General features: G+C 36.3%; 1 protein-coding gene across 5 annotated transcripts in view; it reads right to left on the reverse strand.

Moving 5' to 3' along the window:
* Window positions 1-23385, reverse strand: part of tcf7l1b (transcription factor 7 like 1b) — a 163860-nt gene that overhangs the window by 83393 nt on the left and 57082 nt on the right. For 2 of the 5 annotated variants that reach the window (XM_067412975.1, XM_067412976.1), the window contains 3 exons: window positions 4735-4969; window positions 4557-4629; window positions 3027-3154 (listed from right to left, as the gene is read on the reverse strand). In XM_067412975.1, coding sequence (XP_067269076.1) covers window positions 3027-3154; window positions 4557-4629; window positions 4735-4920 — 387 coding nt within the window. In that variant the 5' untranslated portion in view covers window positions 4921-4969. Of the gene's footprint in view, window positions 1-3026; window positions 3155-4556; window positions 4630-4734; window positions 5543-23385 lie in introns of those variants that run through there. The other 3 variants (XM_067412977.1, XM_067412978.1, XM_067412974.1) reach the window with 2 other exon arrangements.

Below are 23385 nucleotides of genomic sequence, written 5' to 3' on the forward strand. Positions count from 1 at the left end.
TCATCTGAATGTCCGCTAGCAAGCTCATATTAGCCTCTGGCTCTTTAATGCGCATTATATTAGTGGTAACAGAGGGCTTCTGTGCTCGTGACATTGGCTTAATTCACCAACATTTGAGTCAAGCAGAAGGGAACTCGAGATGCACCGATACTACATTTCTCAGCAGATTACTCAGAATGATATCAAACGATGCCAATTGCTTGATTTTTTCTTATGGGAAAAGAAACCTCTCCCAAATAATGTTGCAAAATGTCCAGAGAATCCTCTCATTTGGTTGCAATTGACAACACAGATATTTTACTAACTGCTATTTATTTTCAGATATAAGCACATTTTTTCAAAACCACTTGTCTTCCAGACAAATTTATTCAAGCACACAAACAGTCAAACTAAAAGTTATTCAGGCACTAGATATCATTTTACTAGTGTGTCTTGTACATTTCAGTTCATTTATGCAAGTGAGGATAGAAAAACGAAGTAAACTGTGACATTATACCTACAAATTCGTCAGTGCTCGAGTAAAATTGATACAAATTTGAGACCAAAATGATTCAGATACTTTGACCTGAGCATGTTTTTGACCACAAGTATTTTTTCTTTAATTGCTAATGTGATCTTTTACACCACAGAATGAATAAAATGAAGTATCACTTGGTCATTGGTTGACCTAAATTGGTATTATCTAATTGTGTAGTTAAAGCTGATTGTTTGTTTGTAATCTTTTATCAAGATGAATTTGCTCTGACATAGTTTAACTCTTCTTGTCATATTTTATGGCCATTTTTTTCTAAACTATAGCAAATAAACAGTGATAATGTGAGAAAATGTTGAAGGTGTCTGATTAAAATAAATAAATAAAAACTCCTCTCTAGTGTTTCTTTATTGCTAACTAACAAACAAATCGTCTGACGTTCCTGAGGTAACGTTAGGCTGAATACAATGTTAAGTGACCTATTGATTACGAGCCTTTTATTGAAAAGTGATTACATGAGTCATGATACAGATTTGGTTGTAGGTTTGTAAGTTGTAGTGTATCTTTCAACATACCTTTTAATTTGCATGCATGTTTTCCGAGATATAACTTCTATAAGGCACTAAAGCGACCTGTCATGTCACATTTAGGACCGACAAAATGGCTTTTGCCTTTTGAATTTCATGATAAAATGGACAGAATTTGAAAGACAACACCGTTTTTCTTTAGAAGTAACAAAGCACAGTGATATTTCAGATTATTGGATGAGAGCTCCTTTACAAATAATGTCAGTGTAGGGGGGGAATGCAGATCTTGCAACCATGGCTTGAACTACGGGCGGGTCAAATAGGGCCTGCTTTTATTAAGCTATTTTTTAACTGTTAACGCGCTAATCACATTAACTTGGCATTAAACTTGAGACATGTTCTACACACACACAGTATGAGTTGCAGTCGGACAGGATACTATCGGCCATGATCATCGATAGTAAAAAGTAATAGCTTTTATCGGTTGATACCGATTATTGGCAGATACATCTGTGCATTACTATGGTTCTGTGAATACTTGGCCATGGCATATGAATCATAACAGAAATCTTGCAAAAGTTTGCAAGTTGCAGGCACAGCCTGTGGTGACTTTGAGGGTGGGATGAACAATGTTCCTTCAAGATAATTTAAGCAATAGGCTCTTCCCACAACAACACTCTATAGGCCGAGGAACAAAAGAGATCTGGGTACCACCACTACTATGCATCTGGTCAGTAAGGAGCAGCCATTAGGCTAATGAGGGCCTATGGAGATCCCAATGAAGCCATCAGCATTCACTCAGAATGACAATGTAAGACTAACGCCTCAGGAACTGAATGGAAGGGATTGGGAAGGAGGGAGAGCTCGTACGGATGAGTGAAAAGAAACGGAGAGGCCAAGTAAAACTTGTGCGAGTGTCTGGAGGGAGGAGGCGGGGAGGGGGGGGACGCAACTTTTTGCTCAAACGCTTGGCCGGGTCCAATCAAATCACATTACGATTCAGAGTAAAGCAGGAGGATTTGAGTTTTAGAATAAACAATGGCTGTAAAACGTGTTGATTTGGGGAGATGCCTTACGTTTTAGCCCCCCCCAAAAAAACACTCCCGGTTGAGGCGCTCTCCTTTTTACTGTGCAAAGACCCAACCGTTCATTCTCTTTTTCTGCTGAGCGCTGACGCATAACACCACAGCAAAGCCATACATGAATGCCTGCTGAGTTCTTTGCAAATTGGGTTGAAAAGACCCAATGCTGGGGCTAAAAGGGCAGTCAACCTTTCCCAGACACGGACACAAAACTCAAAACACATCTATAGGCAAACTCTGCAGCCCTCGGACAAGTAGAACGAACACCCAGATAGAATTTCAGTGACAGACCTCTTCTCTCGGACAGACTAATCTTATTTTAAAGAAAGCTAAACAAGCAGCTCGAAAATGCTTAATTACAGCCCAGTGGCAGACAGCACGAAATTAGATTCACTGGGTATTAGATCAATTAGCCAACCATTTCACAGATAAACATGGGGAATACTTAGTGAAATATGAGGCCAAAACACCATAAAACTAAGATTTTGGCAAATCTGATCCAGTAAATGGTGGCAATAGCCGAACATGATCTCTTGAACCACAAAATAAATGAAAGCAAATCTGTCAAATGCAAGTCAAACAGCTAGAGTACACAATTAAAACCAATTAAACCAGTTTAATAGCTTCAAACTTGAACTAATGCTAAAATGACATCAAGTCTCAGCAATACACTTCCACATGCATATTCCTTAAATAACACTAAGTCCACATTGACTGGTGAATTATTACATCTTTAAGGGCTAAAACTCAATTTCCATGAAAAGGGGCAGATTTTTTCATGCTCCGAACTTGGTGGCTGTGGAGGATATTCAAAATAGTTGATGACCAGGGACCCTTTATGAGGACACATGTTGGTTTCTGTCCAGTCCATACTAAACTCTCAAGATAATGTTTCTCACTGGCTCTTAAAAGACCTCCAAAGATGCACCAAGTGTGTTCACTCACCGTTCTTGCGCTTGGAGACAGGGCGCCGTTGGACAGGTAAGGATTGGAAAGATCTGGGATCATTAGGAATGGGTAGCCTGGATAATGCGGGCTCTTAAAAAATCCTCCATCTTGCTGTCTTCTCAAAGCTTTATAGTGGAGAAAGGAATGATTAGGGATCCAAGTGTGGACAAACATTTAATTGAACATTAAATGAACAAGCATGGCAAGCTGTTTTAACATTTATTCCTATTATTGAAATTTTTGTAACTAATCTGTTTGTGTGTGTGTGTATTATATACATATATAACACTAATATCTATTCATTAAACACTGGTATCCATGAGTGACAGGTAACTATTTAATTGCTTCTGGTAATAAACGTCACATTTTAGTAGTGAGTTTTATTTTTCAGATATTCCCTTCCAACTAGCAGCCTATGATTTATAATGGTTTCTACTACCAAGTCCAGCTCTATTGTTCATTAGACAGTAGTACATAAGTAAAGAAACAAGTATGGCAAGCGGATTTAACATTTAATCCTATTATTGATAATGCTACTAGCACTTATTTTTTGTAACTAACCCTTTTTTTAAATAAATATCACTAGTAACTATTCATTAAACAGTTGTATACATTAATGACAAGTAACTATTTCATTGCTTCTGGTAACAAATGTCACATTTTTCACATTAAATTCAATGTTTCAGATATTCACAATCAACTAGTATGATTTGTAATGGTTTCTGCTACCTAGTCCAGCTCTATTGTTCATTAGACAGTAGTAAATAAGTAAACAAGTATGGCAAGCATTTATTCTCATTATTGATAGTGCTACTAGCACTTACTTTTATATGATATTTTAAATAGCCCTAGTAACTATTCATTAAATACTAGTATCCATTAACCTTTTCCAAGTAACTTTTTCATTGTTTCTAGTAATAAATGTCACATTTTTACAATTTAATTCTGTACCTGTGTTTAAGATATTCATTTCCAACTAGTATCATAATGGTTTCTGCTACCAAGTCCCGCTCTATTGATTAATAGACAGTAGTGGATGAATTCAGATTGATTGGGACACGTTTTGCCATTGCGACGACTTGGAAAAAGTGTCCCAATCATTCCGATTTCCTCTCAATTATTTATGACTAACAGCACCTACTCCAGATGTACCCAGTGTCATTAAAATTATAGGTATATTATCATTAAAATGTAGTATATAATGTCTATTCCGGTTTTTGCTGTAAGCCTTTTCATCTCACTAGTCTGTTGATTTTTACTTGTAATATATAATTATTTGTTTAAATAGCTACATTAAAGTTTAAATTATTACTTTTTTTAGAAAACTAATTTAAAACGTTGCTAAGAATTGTTATGCACATTAAGAAAAGGTAATACTGAAACTATCACTGTGTGAAAACAAGTACTGTGTGAAGTGGAAAAGCTACTACTCAGAGTTAGATGACTTCCAAGAGATTTAAAAAGTACTAGTAACAAAAGCTACAGAATAATTGTTAAATTGGACTGCCATAGCACCAGAGCTCTCACCTTCAGCGAAATACTCTCGGGCTTTCTCATAACTTTCATGATCAGGTCTTGGTTGAGGTCGCCTCTCGGTTTGCTGAAGGACAGACGAGGAACGGAGAAAAACAAAACAGAAAAGTTATTTTCCGTCGGCAACAACCACATCCATGTGTCTGTCAACATGCGGTTGTGTCTGACTTACCTCAGAATCAGATGAACTGCTGTTGTTTTCCGACTCGTTCACTAGAGATGACTTTACGTCGTCCAAATCTCTTTCTGCTGACACGTTTTCGGATATTTTGTCCTCTTGTTCGCCCTCATCTTTGAATGAGATCATTTCATCGTTCGCCCCCAACTCATCGCCTCCGCCTCCGTTAAGCTGTGGCATGTTTACGAGCGTCTCGCAACGGTAACAAAATCTAGAGTTTGTGTTGACTCTGAAGTGTAGGTGCGGAAAAAAACACACACGAGATATTTCAGAAATAATCCTTGACACATGAATTTAAATCCAATTTGTCCATGATTTTGTGTGATCACACAAAGCTCGACAGTTTCATCGGTAACGTTATCCCTGCAAGAAACTCTGCAAACTCCAGCGAAGCGATGTGTCCTCTGCTTGTCGTTCTGACAAACTTACCAAAAACACAAATAAAAGAGTATTTTCACCCGATTCTACATCCCACATTGAACGAACAAATCGGGCGCAAAAAGTTGAGCGACTTTTTCTTTAAAAAACGCAACCGTCAGTTAAACGCGGGTGAACAAAAGTTGCAACGGTCGCGGCGCCTCCGTGGTCTATTATCCAAAAGACGTGTTTTAATCACGTAAAACGCAGATTCCTCCTCAAATCAGCTGCTCGTTTCGATTTACAACCGTCATGTTTGATCAACGGTCAATGAAAACGGTGCGTTTGGACGCGGAGAGATTCCGTTGCCCTGTACGTTGAGCTGCTGATGGGGAATGCGCAAGCACGCAGGACGCAGCAGCGCGTGAGAGTGTGTGTGTGTGTGTGTGTGTGTGTGTGTGCGCGCGCGCTGGACGAGCAGAACGCAGAGGAGGAGTTAAGCGCTGAAAAACGACACTCCATTCAACACACACACACACACACACACACACACACACACACACACACACACACACACACACACACACACACACACACACACACACACACACACACACACACACACACACACACAGAAGTTTAAAGGAACAGTTTGTTCAGGGCTTGATTCTTGAAATAGTTCAGTGACACCAGGGCTTGTGTTATTTAGGCAATATTACAAGATCACAAGTACTGTTCTTCAGAAATATAAATAACAGCAGGATTGTTTTTTTTATTTGTTTTTTTTTTCATAAAACACTTATTAAGTTATTAATAATCAAGTAGCTTACGTTTCTGACAAAATAACTCAAGTTAGTGTTTTTCTTCGTGAACAAGTTAAAATTTCCACTATATACTATATATTTAGAATTTTTAGAAGTTCCCTCGATTTATAAATTGTGCGCACGATTGAGCAAACTGAGGGAAAAGAATTTGTAAAACGTCCACACTATTTATAAATCGAGGGAACGAAATAGTAAATCGTACGCACGATTTAGCCTACTAGTTTTTTACTGCATGTCATGTGCTAGGCTCCGTACAAAATGAAGCGAAAGTGTTTTCGAGCTGCCTGGGAAAGCGTGAGTGGATCAAACCGGAGGAGATCTTCCTCTCCACTCAAAGCATTCTGAAGTCGCTCCACTCCCCGTTTTCCATTTCTGCTATAGTGAGACTGAGAGAAACCCGGCCTTCTAAGTCACCGTAAAATCAAAAAGTCAGAATTATGTGATATAAAGTCATAATTGTGAGATAAAAAAAATCAGAATTGTGTGATATAAAGTCAGAATTATGTGATATAAAGTCAGAATTGTGTGATATAAAGTCAGAATTGAGTGATATAAAGTCAGAATTGAGTGATATAAAGTCAGAATTGTGTGATATAAAGTCAGAATTATGTGATATAAAGTCAGAATTGAGTGATATAAAGTCAGAATTGTGAGATATAAAGTCAGAATTGTGAGATAAAAAAAATCTAAATTATGTCATATAAAGTCAGAATTATGTGATATAAAGTCATAATTGTGTGATATAAAGTCATAATTGAGTGATATAAAGTCAGAATTGAGTGATTTAAAGTCAGAATTGAGTGATATAAAGTCAGAATTGTGTGATATAAAGTCAGAATTGAGTGATATAAAGTCAGAATTGAGTGATATAAAGTCAGAATTGAGTGATATAAAGTCAGAATTGAGTGATTTAAAGTCAGAATAGTGTGATATAAAGTCAGAATTGAGTGATATAAAGTCAGAATAGTGTGATATAGTCAGAATTGTGTGATATAAAGTCAGAATTGAGTGATATAAAGTCAGAATTGAGTGATATAAAGTAAGAATTGAGTGATTTAAAGTCAGAATAGTGTGATATAAAGTCAGAATTGAGTGATATAAAGTCAGAATTGAGTGATATAAAGTCAGAATTGTGTGATATAAAGTCAGAATTGAGTGATATAAAGTCAGAATTGAGTGATATAAAGTCAGAATTGTGTGATATAAAGTCAGAATTGAGTGATATAAAGTCAGAATTGTGAGATATAAAGTCAGAATTGAGTGATATAAAGTCAGAATTGAGTGATATAAAGTCAGAATTGAGTGATTTAAAGCCAGAATTGTGAGATATAAAGTCAGAATTGAGTGATATAAAGTCAGAATTGAGTGATATAAAGTCAGAATTGTGTGATATAAAGTCAGAATTGAGTGACATAAAGTCAGAATTGAGTGATATAAAGTCAGAATAGTGTGATATAAAGTCAGAATTGAGTGACATAAAGTCAGAATTGAGTGATATAAAGTCAGAATTGAGTGATATAAAGTCAGAATTGTGTGATATAAAGTCAGAATTGTGAGATATAAAGTCAGAATTGAGTGATATAAAGTCAGAATAGTGTGATATAAAGTCAGAATTGTGAGATATAAAGTCAGAATTGAGTGACATAAAGTCAGAATTGAGTGATTTAAAGTCAGAATAGTGTGATATAAAGTCAGAATTGAGTGATATAAAGTCAGAATAGTGTGATATAAAGTCAGAATTGAGTGATATAAAGTCAGAATTGAGTGATATAAAGTAAGAATTGAGTGATTTAAAGTCAGAATTGAGTGATATAAAGTCAGAATTGAGTGATATAAAGTCAGAATTGTGTGATATAAAGTCAGAATTGAGTGATATAAAGTCAGAATTGAGTGATATAAAGTCAGAATTGTGTGATATAAAGTCAGAATTGAGTGATATAAAGTCAGAATTGAGTGATATAAAGTCAGAATTGTGTGATATAAAGTCAGAATTGTGTGATATGAAGTCAGAATAGTGTGATATAAAGTCAGAGTTGTGAGATATAAAGTCAGAATTGAGTGATATAAAGTCAGAATTGAGTGATATAAAGTCAGAATTGAGTGATATAAAGTCAGAATTGTGTGATATAAAGTCAGAATTGAGTGATATAAAGTCAGAATTGTGAGATATAAAGTCAGAATTGAGTGATATAAAGTCAGAATTGAGTGATATAAAGTCAGAATTGTGAGATATAAAGTCAGAATTGAGTGATTTAAAGTCAGAATTGAGTGATATAAAGTCAGAATTGTGAGATATAAAGTCAGAATTGAGTGATATAAAGTCAGAATTGAGTGATATAAAGTCAGAATTGTATGATATAAAGTCAGAATTGAGTGATATAAAGTCAGAATTGAGTGATATAAAGTCAGAATTGTGAGATATAAAGTCAGAATTGAGTGATATAAAGTCAGAATTGAGTGATATAAAGTCAGAATTGTGAGATATAAAGTCAGAATTGAGTGATATAAAGTCAGAATTGTGCGATATAAAGTCAGAATTGAGCGATATAAAGTCAGAATTGAGTGATATAAAGTCAGAATTGTGTGATATAAAGTCAGAATTGAGTGATATAAAGTCAGAATTGTGTGATATAAAGTCAGAATTGTGTGATATAAAGTCAGAATTGAGTGATATAAAGTCAGAATTGTGTGATATAAAGTCAGAATTGAGTGATATTAAGTCAGAATTGTGTGATATAAAGTCAGAATTGAGTGATATAAAGTCAGAATTGTGAGATATAAAGTCAGAATAGTGTGATATAAAGTCAGAATTGAGTGATATAAAGTCAGAATTGAGTGATATAAAGTCAGAATTGAGTGATATAAAGTCAGAATTGAGTTATATAAAGTCAGAATTGAGTTATATAAAGTCAGAATTGAGTGATATAAAGTCAGAATTGAGTTATATAAAGTCAGAATTGAGTGATATAAAGTCAGAATTGAGTGATATAAAGTCAGAATTGAGTGATATAAAGTCAGAATTGTGTGATATAAAGTCAGAATTGAGTGATATAAAGTCAGAATTGAGTGATATAAAGTCAGAATTGAGTGATATAAAGTCAGAATTGAGTGATATAAAGTCAGAATTGAGTGATATAAAGTCAGAATTGTGTGATATAAAGTCAGAATTGAGTGATATAAAGTCAGAATTGAGTGATATAAAGTCAGAATTGAGTGATATAAAGTCAGAATTGAGTGATATAAAGTCAGAATTGTGTGATATAAAGTCAGAATTGAGTGATATAAAGTCAGAATTGTGAGATATAAAGTCAGAATTGAGTGATTTAAAGTCAGAATTGAGTGATATAAAGTCAGAATTGTGTGATATAAAGTCAGAATTGAGTGATATAAAGTCAGAATTGAGTGATATAAAGTCAGAATTGAGTGATATAAAGTCAGAATTGAGTGATATAAAGTCAGAATTGTGTGATATAAAGTCAGAATTGAGTGATATAAAGTCAGAATTGTGAGATATAAAGTCAGAATTGAGTGATATAAAGTCAGAATTGAGTGATTCTGGCTTTATATCATTCAGGCGTGATGAGACGTCATGCTCGGCCCGATTCGTCTGGAACTGGTGCTTCTTTGGTTGTGGAGCCGCACGCAAAGTGAAAAATTTGACTTGCACACCGGCAAGCGAAATGGGGTTTCGCGTACTGTACGTTGGCGTCAATTTGCCGCAATCTCTCTTTCCTCAGAGATGGTCAAGTCAAGTTCAGTTTGTGCATGATGATAACATGATATTACAATTTTTTTTATACTGTATCCTAAATTGTGGATAATTAAGCATATGCTGAAGGACATTTTCTGGAGTGTTAACGATTAAAAGAAAAAAACAACAAGAACAACCAAACAGAACTGAAAACTGTGACCCTAAACCGTGATATGAACTGAACCGTGGGTTTTGTGAACCGTGCCACTCCTAATATGCTCCTAAAACGCAATCATCCGTTGCAGTTTTCATCCATTTTATTTATTGTTTTTGGTATTTATTCGAAGGCATTGTTTGTTTTGTTCATTTATTGTGGCTATTTAAAATGTTTTCCGTTTTCAGTGTTAAATAGTCTTTAGAAATAAAAGTTCATTGATCTTTGAAAAGGTGTACCTGTTTTATTAGGCCATTATCATTATTTTAGATGAAAATGGTCTCAGAACGACATTATTATCGTTTATCGCAATCATTTATTGCTTCCATTCGTTTCAACACATCAAAATAGGGAATAAAAGACTAAATTTTCACTTTATTTTTGAAAATAAATTACTTTAGATAAATGATAGAAATCAAAATATCAAAATTAAAAATGCAAACAATAATAAATCTGGCAGAAAGCTACCATATTATTTTTTCACCTTGTAATGCCAGAAAAAACACCAACATGCTGGCATTCAAAACCCCACTTAATCTGTTATAATAATATTTATGTTTATATACTACTTGAGTTATGGAGTCAATGTTATGGAGTGAAACCTATAATATAGCTTGCTGGTTTTAGCAGTCATATGTTACAGTTACAATTGCAAACATGTACTTAGTAAGTTAATAGTGTATCATTATTGCTCATACTTACTTACTTACTTACCACCGCTGGGCTTTCACTGCTGGGTGATTATTTTTTATTATTAATCGGTGCTACATGAGAAAACAGAGAAAAGGGCTGTTGTCTTCCCTTTTGCCAAATAGGTAGAAAAACTTCAACACCCATAATGCACTGGGGCATGTTGTCGTCCAAGGCCACTCCCAACAGTCTGCTTTTACACTTACCAGTCACATACCGCTTTGCTTTAGTAGGAAATTATCTTAGCAAACTTTTAGGAAATGCTGTTTAAAGAGTAGACAAAGTATATTCAGTTATAAAGCACAATAACTGTTCTCTTAAAAACCCTCTGTACGTGGGCGGGGATAAAAAAATATGGGTATTATAATCTATAAGAAAGAGTTAAATATGAATTGCTCAGTCAAGATAACATGGAGGATGAGTAAACATTGTTCATTTATATACTACACTGTAAAAAAATACAACTTTTTTTAGAAAAAAAGTTGAAATTAATATTTTGAGTAAATACAATGAACATTTTTTGAGATTCGACAACCTTTATTAAAATATTATTACAAGATTTTAATATTGGGTAATTGTGTGTGTTTTATTTGTGATGACGCAGTGAAACATGCCAAATTGATGATTTATCAAAAATTTTATGTGGTTCAGATACAATAATATTTTGAGTTCCTATTTATTAAACAAATTTCCTTCATTCTATCAACTCAAATTTTTTATTTCAATGAACTCAACATTTTAAGGCAACCTGGTTACTTACTTTGTTAAGTTAAACCAACAAAAACCAAACAGTTTTTTTACAGTGTACCAACATTATAACTACAATGTAAAAAAATATTGTTGGTTTCTGATGGTTTAACTTAAAAAAGTAAGTAACCTGGTTGCCTTAAAATTTTGAGTTTATTGAAATTAAATATTTGAGTTGATACAATGAAGGACACTTGTTTAATAAATAGAAACTCAAAATATTATTGTATCTAAACCACATAAAAATTTTAATAAATCATGAAAATAGCACTATTTGGCATGTTTCACTGCGTCATCAGAAATAAAACACACAAAATTACCCAATATGTTTACAAAATCTTTTAATAATATTTTTTTAAAGGTTGTCGAATCTCAAAAAAATTTCATTGTATTAACTGTATTAATATACTATACTAAAATACTAAAATACTATATTTAATTGTATTAAAAATTTAATTTCAATGAACTCAAATTTTAAGGCAACCAGGTAACTTTTTTTCTAAATATTTTTTTTACAGTGTATACAAAGTGAGTTGAAAATCTGCCAAGTTACACTTGAAGGTAAGTGACGAATAAAAGGTAAAGATTTGCGCTATACTGACATGAGTGATTCCTCAAATCATGCTGCCTGTTTCGTTTTTTTACAGATACATTTTTTGCCATTTTTGGGACAGAATAACATGGAGAATTGACAGAGAATAGAGAGAACTGACAGGAAGCAAAGTGGGAAAGAGAACAGGACAGAATTGGGAATGGACCACAGGTTGGGACTTGACCCGAATGGGTCGCCACATGTCAGATCATTGCCAAAAACTCTAAGTTCCGACTTATGCGGCTTGTGGAGGAGAGGAGTGACATCACTTTTCTAAATAAAAAAAACATCTAAACTTACAATGAGGGAGGGATGTTTTTTGGATTAAATTACAATAAAAGTGAGGTTTTTGTTCCCTTGTCATGGTCCATTGATATGTGAGCAAAAATCAATGATGTCAAGCTTTCCCAGACTGTCACTGATCGCCCCCATCACCACAGATCACAAAAGAACAACCAGGCCGGAACCAGCAATGAAGGAGCCAGACACCAACGCTCACCCCCATCCAAACAGCCGAGCTCCAGCCGGGATCACGGAGGAACGCTCATCATTCCCCGATTCTAAATGCTTTGGCCAAATTGATGATGCTCTCAGGTACCATGAGTGCTAAATAATGACATATTTAAACATGTTTAGTAGACGTGTGAAGTCATGCGGATTGGACTGATAAAGCCACACACACAGGTCCTTATGCAGCGCTATTCATGGCTTTAGTTGCTTGTTTTTCTTTAAAATGCCGTTTCTTATTCATAGTTGACTTTAATTCTCGCTGTCTGTGAGGGTGTGATAATAGGAGTCTGTGTAAGTCTCTAATGACATGGTGTTCTCATAATTGCTGGTTACTGCTGTGTGGGGCAGTGTGTGCATGTGAGAGTGTGTAAGAGTAAGGTAGGGCTTGTTTTAGGGATAAATACGGCTGTTAGTGAAGCTTTACCCTCATCGGTGATAAAATCCCCTCTACGAACAGTGATCACCAAACCTCCCACTGAGAGAGGGACGATCTCACACACACACACACACACACACACACACACACACACACACACACACACACACACACACACACTTTCTCTCTCTCTCACACACACACACACACACACACACACACACACACACACACACACACACACACACACACACACACACACACACACACACACTTTCTCTCTCTCTCTCTCTCTCTCACACACACACACACACACACACACACACACACACACACACACACACACACACACACTTTCTCTCTCTCACACACACACACACACACACACACACAAACACACACACACACACTTTCTTTCTCTCTCTCTCACACACAAACACACAGACTATCTCTCTCTCTCTCTCACACACACACACAGACAGACTCTCTCTCGCTCTCTCTCTCTCTCACACACACACACACACACACACACACACACACACACACACACACACACACACACACACACATTCTCTCTCTCTCAGACACACACACACACACACACAAGATTTTCAGATATTGCTATCTTACATTTTGTCCCCATAACGTAGGGTTTACCAGGCCACACAAACACACACACAAACTCTCTGACACACTCAATCTCTCATACAGACACATACACTCACACATTCACTTACTCTCTCACACACATACACACTTTTTTTTCAGAGTGATTTGTAAAGTCATTTTGAAAAAAAAAAATATATATATACTCTCAGTAAAATTAAGTTTTGTTATTTATAATATGCATTATGGCAAGTTTCCTCACCTCACACTCTTAATATGCTGGGCTTTAACTATATTCATGAAGACATGATTGAATATCTAACATAACATTAGAAAGTTATTAGAAAGAGAATGAAATGTTGATCATTGCTATATATTAAGGCAACAGGGATGAAAGTTTTACAGCTGACTAACATTTAAAGTCTCGTGCTAAAGGTCATGGAAACACCACTCGCCTCATCTACAGATATACACACTGCAATAATCATTTTCACTAATCATATAAAAAGGTTGATATTTTAAGATCATTCCTTAAAAAATGTAACAAAATGAAGGGCTCAAGGACACTAACTTTAAATCTTTTTGAAAGAAAAGGCAAGTAAAATATACAATTATACATAAAGCGATTATAGACCAATGGCTTTATCCAATATATCTTTTGTATGTTTCATTAAAATGTGCATATTTGTTTATATGGTGTGCTTTTTTAAACCCAAGAACACGTTTTGTAGAATCTGTGTATCTGCTGGCCATAAGCGTATCAAACACACATGACAATAGAAAGAGGCGGAAATAAAAGTTAATTCAGACAATTAAGTTCTGCAAGCACACCTACTGTGACTCACTGTACAATCAGGCCCGTAAAGCACAAACAAAGAGATGTCCCAATACGCGTGTGAAGTTAAGCAGACTCTCAGTGACTGCTCCTCATGAGCTGCTCTTCTGACAGTAAGTCTGATCACGATGGGAACCCTCCCGTGTGGTTTTAAGAAGCTAAAAACGGAGGATAAGCTGGCATAAGAATCCGCCTTCTCAAAGAATGCAACGACGCCACTTAGTTTGGACGAACTGCTGCGAATGAGCACTGGAGGGTGCGTCTGAGGACAAACACACACACACACACACACACATTTGTTTTTGTGAAATGATGGGGACATTCCATAGGCATAATGTTTTTTTTATACTGTACAAACCATATTTTTTATTCCCCAAAACTGCCCTTGCCCCTAAACCTACCCATCACACACACACACACACACACACACACACACACACACACACACACACACACACACACACACACACACACACACACACAAACACACACAATATGCATTAATGTGCACAAAAAACTAGTGAGTTCAATTGTGGCAGATAATTTTTTTTTTTTTATCTGGTAAGAAGACATGCGCATAAACTATGATGGAAACACATGTAGCGAATAAATCCCTTGATACACACACACACACACACACCCTGCCCCTAAACCTACCCATCTCACACACACACACACACACACACAAGCCCTGCCCCTAAACCTACCCATCTCACACACACACACACACACACACACACACACACAAACCCTGCCCCTAAATCTACCCATCACACACACACCAGACACACACACAAACCCTGCCCCTAAACCTACCCATCTCACACACAAACCCTGCCCCTAAACCTACCCATTACACACACACACACACACACACACACACACACACACACACACACACACACACACACACACACACACACACACACACACACACACACACACACACACACACTACCCCTTCCCTAAACCTACCCATTAAACAAACACACACACACACACACACACACAATCCCTGCCCCTAAACCTAACCATCAAACAACACACACGCACACACACACACACACACAATCCCTGCCCCTAAACCTACCCATCAAACACACACACACACACACACACACACACAATCCCTGCCCCTAAACCCACCTTGCAGGAAACATTCTGCATTTTTACTCATCCTGTATGATTTATAAGCATTTTGAAAAGTGGGGACATGGGTAATGTCCTCATATTACACCCTCTCCTTGTAATACATGTGTCACCCATGTCATTATACACATTTGTGTCCTCATATGTCACAAAAACAAGTGCGTGCGCACACACACACACACACACACACACACACACACACACACACACACACACACACACACACACGTTTAAGTGTGTGTTGTTTTATTCTGTTCTTGTTGTATTTGCACTTTCCAGTGTTTATGTCGCTTCATGTAAATCTCTGCTTAAGGTTTACGTCTCTCTCTCTGCTGATGAGGTGTTTGTTGAGGTGATTACTCCATACGGGTCATTAGTTTTTGGACTGTAGTGCTTCTTTAGCAAATCTAGAGTATTCTGTGTCCACGGCTCATCACGGGACTGCCTAATTCAGCCGCTGCGAGGAGACGGGGCTCTGGCCCACCAGGTTCACTGATTAGACTGAGAGAATAAAGGAGGCCTCTGAATGATTCATGTTGTTTGATTCCACACCAGGCGGTTTTGTTTTCCCGCTAGTAGCAAAATTAAACTCTTTTCAAGTACCCAGCTCTATGGCATGATGCTTTTTTGGGGGGTCCAGATCTATTAATTATTAAACAAAATATGCGTTTTAAAAACGCAATTCATATATATGCTACTCTTCAAAAGTTTGGGGTCAGAAATAATTTTCTCTTTTGAAAGAAATGAATACACGCATTAACTTGATCATTTATAATTCTACTTCAAATAAATTCTGTTCTTTAGAACTTTCTATTCATCAAAGAATCCTGATTTTTTTTTTACCAAATATTAATGAGAACAACTGTTTTCAACATTGATAATAGTAATAATAATAATAATAATAATAAATATAATATAGTAAACGCTTATTTAAAATTGTAATACTATTTTTAAAATTTTACTTTTTGTTGTTGTTGTTTTTATACTGTATTTTCGACAATATCAAATAAATGCTGCCTTGGTAAGCAGAAGACACTTTTTTTGGTCAGATTTCTGTATTTTTATTAAGGCTCGTGTCATGCCCAGCTTTCAACTATGCTTTAAAAATGTTTTATTTGGCTTTTTTTCCTATAACAATTATCATAAGGAATATTACTTAATTAATCTGATGCTACTGTTAGCTAAATTTAGTATCCATAAATGTAAATTTGGGGGTAATAAGCCTTTATTTCTTATTCTAAAATTAGAAATGCAACAATACCTTAATACAATATTATATTTAAAAAATAAGAAAGCTGTAAAATGTGTTTCTACTTGTAAACATTTTCATATTTTTATTTAAATTTTAAGTTTGTCACTACTCTGTTTTATTATTGTACTTATGTCTTACTGTGTTTGTTTATTGTACCCCTGACTGTTTGTATTTTTGTATTTCTTTAAAAGCAATAAAAAAAAAAAAAAATAAAAAAAAAGCAGAAGACACTTTTTTTTTTTTTTTTACGTATGAAAATAATGTTCATTTATTTCAACTAAAAAACTTAAGTATAATCAACTTGGTTGTAGAAGTAATTCTTAATTTCAGCTCAAAATACCCCACAGATCCTGTTGTAAATGGCAATTTTTGAGTGAAAGGAAACACATGCTGTTTTTGTTCATGTCTCTTTAAATGCAAATGAGCTTCTGCTCCACCCCTCCCCCTTTCCAGAAGAGGGCGGGGCCTGTACAGCCCATGCCTCGGATACTATGTTAGAAACAAATAAAACATCTTTTTAGTTTTGATTATTATCTCACGCTCACACGACTGCAGTTCTTCATCATCATGAAAGTTTATGATCTGCATGTGTTTTAAAGTCATTTCAATCTAAACTTCTGATATATGGTAAGACACACCTGAAGCACGCGCACAGAAAGCTGTGTGTCAGACAGAGCGTCCTGTGAGTATCAAACTCAGTTCTCTTTTACATCTTATTGCGCTTAAACTGTCAAACACACACAATGTTATGTCAAAAACACACACAGTTCACATGAACACAGTCGGTTATGTCTGTGAACGTAAACATGTCTATTAGATGTGTGTAATAAAGTGACAGCAGTGTAATATACAGTACCTACTGCTATATGTGCTCTTAATATGAATCAAACAACACTAGAACAACACTCTCGACTGAGTGACTTTAGTAGCTTTAATAAGAACACATTTCTGACTTGAATGCTCTGGCGAGGAGATGTACATGACGGACCGTGTACAGCTCACTGAGGGGTGGAGCTATGGTAATTCATCAGCAGTGGTGGGCGAGGCCTAAGCAATGTGAAAGTCACATTGGAGTTAATTCCTGAACGGCTCATTTTGAGACTTGCTGCGTCTGAAATCAAATACTTACCTAATTTTAACTTTTTTTGGGATGAGCAAAAACACACCGTTTTCGTGTTTGTCCCTTTAAATGCAAATTAGCTGCTGCTCCCTGCCTGTTCTTTCAAGAAGAGGGTGGAGCTTCAACAGCTCGTGCAACAACAAAAACAACAAAAGAACATGTCAGAAACTAACAGTGTTTAGTTCGAACCAGACTCGGACAACAATGCCAACAAAGCCAGAGAATATCTGCTGCATATAGATAGAACAGTTAGTTTAGTTTAATTACGTTTATAACTTATGTTGCCATCTTGCTTTTATCCACTATCCACCTTTCCGAATGGTGGCCAAAACTTTACTGATGGGTTTTATGAAATGTATTGTTCATCACACAAAAGATTAAGCGTCTGAGCTGCTCAAGCGCAAAGAAAATGGTGGACATTACGGGACAGTCTGTCAGCGACGTGGGTGGAAACATGCAGATTATGGGGGGGTAATATTATAATATATCCCCTTCCTACATCAAAAGGAGAAAAAAATCTGAGCGGCTTGTTTTTTCACATGCTTCCAGAGAAAGGCTTACCAAAACAAAGTTACTGTGATGTCCTGTTTCACGGTTTCTGGGTTGGTAGACGCACCAGGTACCCGATTATAGCACCTTTAAATTATATTACGCTTACTTAAAAAATCAAGTTGGATCTCGTATAGGTTAATTTATTTTAATGAGTTAAATGTAAGAACATATATTATTTTTTGCAGTGTATAATGACTTTAAAGGTGCACTATGCAACTTTCCGTTCACTGGAGGGCACCTATTCTAATCAAAGGCGTAGTTTGATGACGCCAAGTGTGAGCGCAGTATCTTGGGACTTGTGGTCTTCACCTCACAGCCGGTGGAAAATAGGACTCGAGCAGAAATCATGTTGATGGATGCGGTTATTAACGTTACTGTAGTGAAGCAGGACCGAATGTTGTGGAGCTGAGCACGGCCGCTGGAGCTATTGTTAAACAAACACACGGCTCGCAAACACCGGGACTTTTATTATGACGGGACGGGACACAGTCGCCGGGGGGCGCGCACTTCCGCTTTTTCCGTTCATGATTATGAGGTAAAGCAGCTCTGTTTATCATATTAGATACATTTAAGTGTGTTTAAAAAGATGTTATGACGTTACTCTGTGTGTTCGCTCGGCACTGCTGTGACATGTTCACACTGCTAAGAGAAAAGCGCTTCTGCAGGATAAAGCTGAAGGTAACGCAGATATGACGCGATTGACAGGCGACTCGCTCAAACGCTATGCTGACACGTCCCGGTCCTTAGTTAAAATAGCAATTTTCTCACAATTTACAAATAGTTGGAAACTAGTACTCAAATGAACAAAATGTATAACAGTGGCCTAGTGGTTTTTGGATATTTTACTGCAAAAATACTACATAGTGCACCTTTAATACACAATATCTATGATTTTTCATGTTTTTACTTTCTGAATTAAAATTCATGAGGCATAAAGATAATGCAAACCTAAATTTGGCAAAAGGTTTGTTTATTGTTTCTTACACTGAACAAAAAAGATCAATAAGTTATGACAATCAAAATAAGATAAGCAACTAGTAAGTTATACAGGATTTGACAATTTTTGTATGTAAATTAAGTTGAAATGACTTAAACATCCAAGTTTATTTTACTTAAAAATTTAAGGTAGCAACTTTTTTTTACAGGAGAATCTGTTAATCTATTCATGCAAAGACTTGTGTCAGAAACAAAATACTACATTGATAATTATACATACATACATATACATATATATATACATATATAAATATATATGCTAGGTTACGCTAGGTTTTATATATATATATATATATATATATATATATATATATATATATATATATATATAATTTTTAAAATAATGATTAGATGGGTAGACAAACATATGCAAAGTGTAAAGAAAATTTGAAATCTTTATAGTCGTTATCTTGTTGAAATGGTAAATGAATCAAAAGTATTTTAAAACATACTACAAAGAGTAAACATTTTAGATTATTTCATTTTATTTTAAGATCTTGGCACGTTTTAAACTAGAGTTTTAAAAGAGATTTGGGATATTGCACACTCTTTATATTATGGAACAAGATATATTGTATTAGTATTAGCTATATTTTCAACAAAAGATTTTTTCCTCCCTTGCTATGCCCAATTATGTACATTATCGTATTAGCATTTGCATCGATCGCGTCATTGCCGCTGTAAATATTCGCCCTCAGTGTTTGTTCCTCTCAGGCACGTTTCCACGTCTCTCATACATTCTTTCTTCACAAATCAGAGTTTATTATTGTCCTCCTCGGGAGGGAGAGACTGACAGAGCACATTATTAATTGAATTAATTTGAGTGTCTCTATAATCCTGTCAGTAGTTTTGCTGAATTAAACCGAGCGGAAGAGACAGAAGTAGCTCAATGCTGTTGTCAGCCATGTGTCAGCATGAAGCCGCCTGACTGACAGACCGGCAGAGCCTCCCAGGGCCTCATTAGGGCACCCTTCCCGTGTGTGAGTGTATGTGTGTGTGGCGTTCTTATTATGTGTATACATACATTTGGCAGGTGCATACACTCACACCTCTCTGCCCAAGGTGGATCGTTTGCCTGAACAATACAAGTCAGCTCCAGCTTAAGTTGCAGGCATGTGAAAACTAGCCTGTAGGGACAGTTTCCAATATCTGTTCACACTGCTACATTTACTGCAGAAAATCTAATACCTTTTATTGTATTCAAAACGTCAAACCAGCACGCTCTCGTATTCAGCACCCGTAATCGATCATCCTTGCGTTTTTGGCACTCCCTCAAACCGTTGTTGATCACATACAACTACACAATAGCATTTACATTAAACCGCACTCAGCAAATGTGTGTTTGAAATCAAATCGTCTGCATGAGAAATTGTAGCTACAAGTATTCGGGCTTGTGTGCTATGTGTGTATGTTTAAATAACCATGTACATTTGCATGATCGTTACATATTCGGTCCCTACTGACATCATTACCTGCACACACACAGCCCACGCGAGGGTTCCTGCAACTTATATTTTATTCAACAAATCCAATGTTTCATTTCCCCTCAGGTAGTCACTCACTCAACAGACATTGCTCTTAAATTATGAATGTCTGGTTTGTCTCTTTTACACACACACTGGCAAGAATACACACCTGCGTCATTTCCAGAGACGTGCTCATAGAGAATAAATAATGCGATGGTGTGAAGTGACAGTAGTGTGTTAAAGTGGATACCACACACACACTGCAGTGTGAACCGCTAGGTTTTACCCCTAACAAGAATATACTAGGCTATATTCAAACATCGCCTTAATGTCAATGCAGGCTTGTTCAGAGAGCCAGCAAAAACACAATGATTTTTTCCCCTCGCCTGTCTGACAGTTTTTGGAGGGTTTTTTTGTGGTTTGTCCTAAAAGAAAACACATGAAATCCAAACATGATTTGAAATCTGCTTAAAATATAGATATTTCCCCCCACACATTTTCAAAAGCTGCTGCTTTTGATTTGGTTTCTGCCTTAATGAAAAACATAAAAGTGAAACATCCATTGCTAGAGTATCACATATGGCGAATCTATGCAAGTTTGCAACTGGATCTGAACAGAAAAATCTGATCACGTTTTTAACAGTCGGTTTAAAAAAAATTGAACTGGTGTGAACGTGTTTGAAATCAAAATGTACAACTCTTTGTGTTTTATGGAATATTGCAGTATTATAAATGATTTATCCGTGCACATCATTATTTTATTTTTTAATGAATGTGCCTCATAATCTTGAATCAGAATAACTTCCCCTCCGTGTTGCAGCTCTTCTCTGATGATGAGGGTGGGGCCACCTGTCACTCACATGAGATCCACCAATAGCAAACCACCACCATCCAATCAATTCCCCTCAGACAAAATCAAGCCCCGCCCTACATTTGTTCTTGTTTGTGAAGCAGTTTCACTCACATATACGGCACAATAAGGAAGAAAAGAGGAGCGCAACTTGCGTTTCGTGCTGACTTTAAGATAGTATATTAGGACTGTCGGTTTATACCGTATATACCCGAATAAAAGACGCCCCTGAATATAAGACGACCCCCCATTTTTCAGACTTATTTTTTTGGGGGAAAAATCTGGTTTTCAACAGAATTTTTTATTTATTTGAAAATTCTACTGATAATTAATTGGATTTCTTAAAAACACCATACATTACAGGGCTCGACATTAAGCATGTTCATGTGCTTGTCCTTCAGATAATTAAAAAGGTTTAATAATTAATAGGGGTGACCCCTAATAGTGGAAGATTCGATGCATCGATATGCAGGACCGGATTCGACCACTGATCTCATGGTCGAATCTTCGCGGGTGTTATGAAACGAGGATCATACCATTTTGGCAATATGGGTGTGCTCAATATTAGTGTTATAAAGACGTGTCGCGGCGCTGAGCGATCACCCCTTTAAGGGCACTGAGCTTCGCACCAGACGCGCCGCGCCTTTAAAATTCGAACACGTATACCGACGGCGGCATTCGACGCCTGTCCGTGGCGATTAAATGTATATTTCCCTCAAATCGTAAATGTACATACTGATTTCACCCTGTTCTACAAGATACACTCATCGTGCAGCTCTTCTGTCAGAAGTCAATTCAAAATTGAGCTCGCGCGAATATAATGTTCAAGTCTGCCTGGTGTGAGATAATGTTACCTGAGACACAGCGCTGAGCTTCAGTCCGGTGTGCGACCCCCTTTAGGCACAATCGGCTTAAGAACGTGCATATAAACGCACTCAAAGTGTTCTTTTCCTCTCTAGGCAGGTATTTTTTAGCTAAGAATAAACTAAAAAAGTTACACAGTGTAGCTTTAAGATCACAAAATACACACATCTGCATATACTGCCTAAACAAGTACAAGAACACAGATGTTTCTTGCTGTACAAGCTTGATTTGTGCATCACTGTAATGTGAAACTTGCAGTTCAATTCATCCGAATCATGAATCAATTCACTGATTCATAACCATTTGAATCTTTATTTTAGGACTCAAAACAAACCCGGAAGAGAAGACAATGCTGAATAAAGTCGTAGTTTTTGTTATTTTTGGACCCAAATGTATTTTGGATGCTTCAAGAGACTCTAATTAACTCACTGATGTCTCAAATGGACTACTGTGATGATGTTTTTATTCCCTTTCTGTATATGGACAGTATAGTGTGCATACACTTGCATTCGCTCTCGGACTAAATATAAAATATCTTAAACTGTGTGTGAAGATGAACGGAGGTCTTACGGGTGTGGAACGACATTAGCGGGAGGAGTTAATGACAGACATTTCATTTTTGGGTGAACTAACCCTTTAACACCTCGGTCTTGTCTCAGTTTTAAAAATAAGTAATTCCTCAGGCGAACAATTTGAAGAAACCATCTTAAGTGAGCTAAAGTCTTTCTCTTCATGTCTGTCAGAATCTATATGCAACAAAAATTCAGCTTTCTTTTCTGTATTTCTTTTTTCCTCCTAATCTAGTTTTCTTGCATTGTATACTACAAACATTGTTTGTTCTGTGACAAATTACTCTTTTATTTTTAAAATGCTTTGGATAAAAATGTCTGCTAAATTAATTAATGTAATAAAAAATGTAGTGCATATATACTTCTAAATGACAGCGTGTTTTTA

Source organism: Pseudorasbora parva, chromosome 13, assembly GCF_024679245.1.
Source record: "Pseudorasbora parva isolate DD20220531a chromosome 13, ASM2467924v1, whole genome shotgun sequence".
NCBI classification, from domain to species: domain Eukaryota; kingdom Metazoa; phylum Chordata; class Actinopteri; order Cypriniformes; family Gobionidae; genus Pseudorasbora; species Pseudorasbora parva.